At 42.8% G+C, this 8,448-nt stretch overlaps 1 protein-coding gene across 1 annotated transcript in view; it reads right to left on the bottom strand.

Annotated features, from left to right (window-relative positions):
* The window catches only part of LOC111233306 (serine/threonine-protein kinase DCLK2-like), a 13,232-nt gene extending 7,757 nt beyond the window's left edge, over nucleotides 1–5,475 (bottom strand). The window contains exons 1-2 of the mRNA XM_022761088.1: nucleotides 5,014–5,475; nucleotides 1–312 (exon numbers count right to left, since the gene is read on the bottom strand). The exon at nucleotides 1–312 is cut by the window's left edge and continues 77 nt beyond it. Coding sequence (XP_022616809.1) covers nucleotides 1–312; nucleotides 5,014–5,449 — 748 coding nt within the window. The 5' untranslated portion in view covers nucleotides 5,450–5,475. The remainder of the gene's footprint in view (nucleotides 313–5,013) is intronic.
* Nucleotides 5,476–8,448: the final 2,973 nt, after the last annotated feature.

The raw sequence follows: 8,448 nt of genomic DNA on the forward strand, positions 1-8,448 counted from the left end.
CTTGTTCGAAGGAGTGCGCCGTCTTCTTGTTCAGCAGGATCCTCACCGCCTTGCGAGGCTTCACGCCGCTGCGGATCACCGTCACCAGCTTGGGCTTGATGAAGTCTTTGCTCTCCCTGCCCTCTCGAACTTCAGGGCGATCTTTGGAGGTGGTGGCGGTGCTCGCTGACACCCCGGTGGACACCGTGGTGGACCGGGGGGAGCCCGCCTGGCCGGTCCCGGCGCTGGCTCCGGGCTTCCAGCTCGGGATGGAGATCTTGGTGTAGTCGACCTTTCGGTAAGGCTCATTGGAGGCACAGACGTAGCACTCACCTGGGCAGAAAGAGGGGAAGGGCAAGTCAAGTTAATTTTGATTAAATCGTTGAATATCATAAATCACAAATTCTGCAGAGCACACATCGCGTGATTCAGATTCAGAAAGTCTTTACTACAAAAAACCCTTAAAAAAGACGGAAGACGCTTCAGGAAGAGCAACTGAGGGTCACTGGAATAAAACTCAAACATTGAATACACAAGCATGTAATTTTCTCCCACCATGGGTCTCAAAACAAAAACTACTGAAAATATGAAGTGACGCCAATTATTCTAAATAATCAGAAAATGTAATGATACTCTTTGGAAATGATTAGTTAGTGTTGAAAATGTGGTTAAGTGAAGATGTGAGGTGAATTCAGGGTCAAAAGTTATAGTAGAATGACTGTAGTCAAATGAAGTGGGGTAATATAAGCTGTGTGTGTGGGTGTGTGTGTGTGTGTGTGTGTGTGTGTATACAGTGGATGGAGTGAAGGTGACAGCAGATGTCAGACTCACTCCCGTCTCTCGCTCTCTCTGAGCTGCAGACTCTGCTCGGTAACGTGAGGTGGAAAACTGAACGTGTCACACAGGAGGACGTCAGCGTCCTAAACCGCCTGACGGTCAGAAAACATGGAGATAGACAAAAGAGGACTAAACAAAGAATCTGATCAAAATAATGCTGGCTGAAGGGTTAACTTCCCAATTCAAGACTTTTAAAGCTCCTCCAGTGTAAAGGTCTGTGTCCATGTGTAGTGTGATTATAGATCAGCTCTAGCTTCTATATTAATACTGTGAAAGTATCAAAGCCTCAGTCCACAGAGAAATGCACACAGCCTGTATTCAGAAACTGAGCCTTAAAACCAGCCGTCAGGACTTCTGGAACTTTGTGATGTCACAACAAAGCAGTCACCAAGCCCCGCCCACCTGGACCCACCATCCAACCCCTGCAGGATTTGGTTTCTCTGAGTGTTTTACCTGAAATCTTCTGTATCATTTTGTTTTACGATTTGTCAGTTTAACGCGAGTGAGAAATTTTGCTAAAAAATCTTTAACACACAATAATCCTCATTATTGTGGTTCCTCTTCTATGAGTGATTTGGCTCTCAAGGCTCCCACAAATCATTATTTTCATTAAGATTGGTTAACTAATTAGATTAATTAACTAATCTGTATTTTTTTTACATGGTTCTGAGCTGTAAAATAAAGAAAATTAATCCTCTCCAAAAATGTAAAGAAAATATCACTTTATCAAAGGTAGTTATTCCCAATAAGGCTGCGGAGAATTATTATTTTAATTTTCCTTGTTTTCACTTATTTTTTTCAATTTACTGATTAATTGTTTTGCCTTTAAAATGAGACTAAATAGTGAAAAATATCCATTTACTGTCATGTGTGACAAAGAAAAGCATCAAATCCTCATATCTGAAGCTGGAAACAACAAATGTTTAACATTCTTTATTTAAAAATTACTAAACTGATTATTTGATAAATTTTCTATTGATCAATTAACTGATTAATCGACTAATTGTTGCAGCTGTAGCAGCTTTAATGAATGAGATTGCAGCTCATCACATGTGCAGTAGCCTACAGCCACTCTCCTGTTTTACCTTATATGGTTACGAATGGCTCTTCTACTGTGTCTCTCTCCCTCAGTCTGAATATACCTCTCTCTACCTTTCTATATCTCTCGGCAGAGCTCGCCATCTTTTAACACACACACACCTCTCTCCCTCTTTTTACCCCCACACACAAACTTGTCTGCCCCTGTATCCCTCAAACACACACCTTTTCTTTTTTACATTTTCACACACTCAGCATCTCTCTCTCCCTCTCTCTCTCTGTCTCTCTCTGTCTCTCTCTCTCTGTCTCTCTCTCTCTCTCTCTCTCTCCCCGGTTATTGTGTGTTTGACCTTGTGTCTCCATGTGACGACTTTACCTTTGTGATTCAAACCAGCTGGACAGGACCGCTCTGGGTTTTTATTCAAATACCTGACTGGCCAAACACCTTCTGTCTGACGCTCCACCAGCAGACTGACTATTTCCACACCTTGTTTGAGACACACACACACACACACACACACACACACACACACACACACACACACACACACACACACACTGTGTAAACCTGAGCTGCCATTAACATCTGATTTTACAGAATAATCACTCGAATCAAAAATATAATCAATAACAAATAAAGCAGCCTGAGGAACATTTAACCTTACTTCTCAATTAATCATTTAGTCCCATCCTATCTTTGCGCAGCTGAAAGTCCAAACACCCACAAATGTTAAGTTTACAGTGAATTATTTCATTTTCTGCTGTAAATACCAGTTTCTCAGTTATAACTACCATTCAAGTCAAAACCCGAGTCAGAATAACAACATTACATTGTAAATTTGTAATTCATTGTAAACTCCAATATCTCCAACCTACTGCTTATTTATACAGACTTGCCTTAAAAACTAATAAACAAGGATGCCTTATGTCAACTACAATCAGTCGTAAAAAGGTATTTAAACTCAAGTTGTCCATTGATGTGAACACTCACAAACCATAGCCATGGTAATCTTTTCTGTCTTTACCCACAGGACACCAGAAACTGGACTTCCTACTCCGGACAGGTACGATACGTCAAGTCCCAATTCTCGTCACAGCTGCCAACACAACAAATATTACTTTTAAAACACTTAAACGCCACTCTGTCGACATTAGCTGGTCAAACAATCGAACAAAAACTCTCCTGCAGGCTTCCATGTTTTGCTCGATGGTGGAGAGGGGGTCGTGAATGACGAGTTTCCCACTTTCGGCTCACAGCTTAGAGCCGCTCTGTTTGTCGTTTAATTCCACCGAGTGCTGAAGAGTGATGCGTCTGTCTTCTAGTACGTCTCTGGCTGAACAGCTTCCTGGCACTAGCACTCATTAGTGGACATTACAACCAGTCACACGTCAATACTGATGATAAGTGATGTTACACTGGTCTGTTTCAGGCTAAATGACTTCAGACAAGATAAGAAGAGCAGACGGACTGGACTCCAGAGTTGTTGTTTAAAGGAAGGGAATTTTCCTGGTTGAATGTTTAGATTTTAAATTTTGACCAGGAAGATTTCAGTGTTCACTGGCAGTGATTCAAAAGTTGACAGTTGGGTTCTCCAGACCTTCAGGGTTCAACTGGGTGGAGTGTTTTTGTGGTTATTAAGCCCTGAATCATTAGCTCATGAGGCGGAAAAGTAATTTTTCCTCTCATTTGTGACTTCAATAAATCTTGTATTCTGATGGTAGGTGGGGTGGTTTGGTCTCTGTATTGATTATGCACTAATTATCCTGCTGTAGATGTACACAGAAATAAATAATTCAATTGTGTTTGCATAGACAGATGGAGAGGAAGGAGACAGTGAGGAGGTTTAAGGAGGACAGATCAGTTGACTGACTGATCGATGAAGGGAGTGACAGTCTGATAATTGACTTATGTAATGTTAAAGTAGATCAGACGTCCATTTATACCTATGAGAGATAATTTGGGCAGAGTGACATCATTGGAAGGTGGTGAGAAAAAGTCTGGTGGGCGGCAAAGACAATGGGAAATGTGTTTTCTTCAGTCATGAAAAGAAGGTGAAAGTTTGGTGCATTGTAACGCACAACTTCCCAGCATTAATACTATATTTTTTAAATGTTTGTGCCACTAGGATGAAAGACAAATTTAAACCACCACTGAGAATGGTCCACACCAGGAGCCCAGCTGGTTATAATGAGAATGAGGAACTGATTGGGCTTCATAAAGTCAATAACAAGCTATTAAAAAGTTAATCTGCAGCTTAATCCCGATGCTAATGAACAGCTTCAGAGATTCCTATTACCCACATCTTGTAAACTGATCAGAAATGGTCAAAAGAGGGAGCTATTACATCAGAGATTACAAATGTTGTATATGCATTTTGCTTTAAAACATGTATTTCATGCAGCACCACTGCACTGGAGATATTTAAGGAATAGTTTGATTTTTTTCTTTCTTGCTAAGAGATAAATAAGAAGAATAAAACCTCTCTAATGTCTATAACATGCACATGGAGTTAGAGCCAGCAGGCAGTTAGCTTAGCTTAGCATATAAGGCCTAAAAGTTGGAGGGGGGGGGGCAGCTAACCTAACTCTGTCCAAACTCTCTCTAAAGCTCAAACATCTTGCTTGTTTAATCCACACAAAACCCAAAATGTAAAAGCAGCAACTTGTGGTTTTATTTCCAGGAGGTGACCTCCAGTTTGCTCTACATTCTTGTTTTGCATACAGATATAAGAGTGGTATCACTCCTCCCATTTAACTCTCATCATGAAAGCAAGTAAGTGTATTTCCAAGGACTGCCCCTAAACGTCAACGATACAACTGATTATTCAAGAAGACTCTTATACAAAAACATGGCAGGCTATAAACTTTTAAAGTTTAAATTACTACAACTAACTAGAAAACTAACTGTCATGGAAAAAGTGAGATGGAAGCATCAACCTCAACTGCAGACTCTGAGTCGACTTTGAATATCCTGATTCGGGTACAGAACTAGAACTTCCCCAAAAATAAAACAATTTCTTTAGGTAGAAAATGTATTTGTATTTGCTGTAGAGCCCCTCGCTGGTGGTTAGAGTTAGGATAAGGTTAGGGGAACAGATTTTGCCACAACAGAATTAACTGGGAACAAGGTTGAGTAAAAAGTAAGTTGGTGAGTCTTACCTTCCACCAGCTCGTCCATACTGCTGATCTTCTTGCTGCCATCTATAGTGTAGATTGTGCGCACCCCTTGCGGCAGATGCAGGTTATCCGCCAACGAGCGCGTCAGCTCCATCAAAAGTGCGTCGTAGGACCGAAAGCGGTCACTGGAAACGGCGTACACCAGACCCTTGAAATACCGGTCTCCATTGCGGTAGAACCTGACCTTTTTGGCCCGTTTCTCCGAAGTGAGCGCCTGCAGGGTTCGGGTCCGGTAGTAGCTGCAGTTGGCGCTGTGGGCAGGGCTAGGAACCAGGCTGCTGCCCCTGGAGCTGGGGCCAGAACCCCCACCTCCACCACTGCTCGTGGAGTCATCTCTCTTGGCCCTGGTGGAGCGTCCCCGGCGAACCTTGTCGCGTTCGTCAAAGTGCTCCAGCTCGAGGGTCTTACTCAGAGACATCGTGAATACTGGTCCAGTAGCGTTCAACAGAGTCCCTGCTACATAAGATTCATCCTCCAACAGCGATAAATGGGACTTTTATTCTGGTTACCACGTTTCTTGCTTATCTAGTTTGTAGTCCTGATAAGATGTTTGTGCTGTAAACTTGACTTGATTGTAGACCCAGTATAAAGTAGTTTTCCCAAAACAGAGATGTAGAACCAGTAGCTTTGTAACCCTTTGAGGTTGTAGTCCTTCAAATGTGGTTTTAGATTCTCAAAATTCAGCTGTAGTCCTAATATCGTTCTACGCTCTGGCCTTACTGAAGAACCAGTAAAAATGTGGGTAGACCTTATATAGATTTCAGTAACGTTATAGCCACAAACTCCACGGTTTCACCAACAAACGTCAACTCTCTACTTTCTGAATTGGCCGTGTCCTCACAGTAACCTTCCTGCAGTCGCAGTAACCCAGCTGTAACCTCACTGTTCCGGCTTTAAACCCGGTGCATTGTTGTGTAGAACTGGTACAAGCACGTTGAGTCTCAGCAGTCCAGCTGGGGTGTAGTCCTTGTAATCCGGTTCACTTCGGGGGGTTTGTCCCGGTCACACTTTGTCTACCAGCATCCTTAACATCCCTCCATCACTGACAAAAAAAAAGAGATGACAATCACATGGTTTACTGAGAAGACAGACCTCCCTACCATCCTGCGATAGAGGTGCTGCAGCCGGCACATTCAGCCTTCAGTTACCTCTCCATGTGCAGAAAGAGATCAGGATTTATGTTGAATTCAGTCATTTAAGGATACTGAAGGCAGGATTGCATTTAATCAAGGTTGAATTTTGAGCACAATACCACAGAGACTGGGCTTTTATTTGGAAATGATTAATGCCTCTGCTTCTCATGGTATTTGCATGCACATTATGGATAAATTCCTGCAAAATAAAAGGTGGAAAAGAGGTTGCAGGTGAAATATAGTCACCACGTTTTAGTGAAATTAACTTTCCTGCAAGGCCAGAGAGAGAGAGAGAGAGAGAGAAAAAAAGGCTCATTGATTTCCAGTCAAATTGTAATTTATCTGAAGCCAAGAACAAAATATGAAGGTGTAGATGAAATTATTATATACCTGTTTATCTCTCTCTTCATCTGATAAACGAATTGACTTTATCCATCTATCCGCCCAAACATTGCTAAGCTGTGCTGACAGCGCCATTCACACACACACACACACACACACACACACACACACACACACACACACACACACACACACACTGAGAGGGAGGCACCTACCAATAATGCCGTGAAACCGGTTTGTTGCTATGGAGGCTTTCTCCTCTTCCCCCGGTGCCGTGTTCCGGTCTGTTCCCGTGGATCCGGGGGCCCCAGGCGGACTGCACCGGTACGACCGAGCAGACCCGGTCCAGGCCGCTCCGCTAACCCGGGATACAGGGACGCAGCGGCGGCAGGCAGGCTACACCGGCGGAGGACCGGGATGCACCGAGACAGACGGCGGACAGCAGCATGGCCGCTGCAGCAGAGAGAGGAGAGACCGGCTGCACACCCCCTCCCCTCCCCTCTCCTCCTCGCGGCTCTACGTGATGACAACGTGCCCCCCTCCCTCCCTCTCTCTCTCTCTCTCTTTCTCTCTCTAGCTCTTTGTCTAGCTCGCTCTACCGTCTCTCGCTCTTCTGTCTTTTGTCTGGCTCTCTCAGAAATTCAAATTCAGTTAGTTTTATTGTCGGGACTGTTGCAGTGAGGCTACATATTGAAATCCACCATTACGCAACCACACAAACATACAGCCTCAGTGACAACATCATTTTCACTTAACTGCTTCCTTCACTTTGAAAATTAAGTAATTAAGTAATTAAACATTGCATTTATGGTTCACAGTTAGATGCCCAAGTGAAACCACTCCCATGTTTGTACAGTAAATATGAAGTTGAAGCAGAGATGGAGGTCATGACCTCGGTATTTAAATTTTTATTTTAAATGTATGTTTCTATTTTCCAGCCATAGACACCCGCAAACACGTTTCTTGATCTATTGCGGTCACTTATTGATGATATCTATCGATCTAGTAGACAGATATCTGCCAATAATACTTACTTTCAGCCGCAGGACGGCAAGACGGCGCTGTAATTGGTTACCATAGCAACACGCAGTCCGGAATGAAGGGAATGTCAAAATGGCGGAAACTCTAACGGACACACAGATAGAAAGAAGTAGGTTTGTTAACTAGTGTTAGATCTATCTATCTATAAACTATAAAGTGTGTGCGAGCTGATAACTTTGATAGGAAGCTAACGCTATCGTAATGCAGTACTGCAGCCTGCTATGTTGACTGAAGGAGTGCTAAAAAATGCTAGCTAGCGAGCTAGCTGCCCCACAGTTCAGAGTTAGCTAGCTAAATAGACACTGTCAAACTGACTACAGGCCTCTGACATATTGTTCCATTTGCTATTGAAAGTATTTTCATTTTTGTTCACAAATTGAAAATCAGGTCAGAAAGAAAAAGACTTCTTCAGGGCAAGTTCAGTTTTGGGTGAATAAAAAGTAGGGTAGAAGAGGTTAGAGATGCTGAAAGAGCAGGTACAATCAGATAAAGCATAAATACTTTACGCTTATTTGTATTAATTTTTTCCTATCATTTCATTTGAAGTCTGAGGGTTTTGTAAGACTCTTGACCTCAGTATTTGTGAGGTTCTGGTTACGGCCCTGCATCAGAGCCTCTGATGGAATTGACTGTTTCCTGTTGCAAAGATAATTAAACAACTATAGAGAGACACGAAATGGCCACACAGGGATGTGAGAATGATTTTCAAAATTATTTAATTTTTTAAAGGAAATCCTCTTTCTGCAGCAACAGCTCCACCAGCAGGAGAACAGAGAACCACAAACACAGCTGCAGAGGATGAGGAGGAGGTGAGGAGAGAGGAAGAAGAGAAGATCAGAGGGGAGGATAATGAGAAAGGACGGATAACAGAGAGAGAAATGTTACCAGGCAAGACAACACT

Source organism: Seriola dumerili, unplaced genomic scaffold (genome assembly GCF_002260705.1).
Source record: "Seriola dumerili isolate Sdu_G_001 unplaced genomic scaffold, Sdu_1.0 BDQW01000388.1, whole genome shotgun sequence".
Classification (NCBI taxonomy): Eukaryota; Metazoa; Chordata; class Actinopteri; order Carangiformes; family Carangidae; genus Seriola; species Seriola dumerili.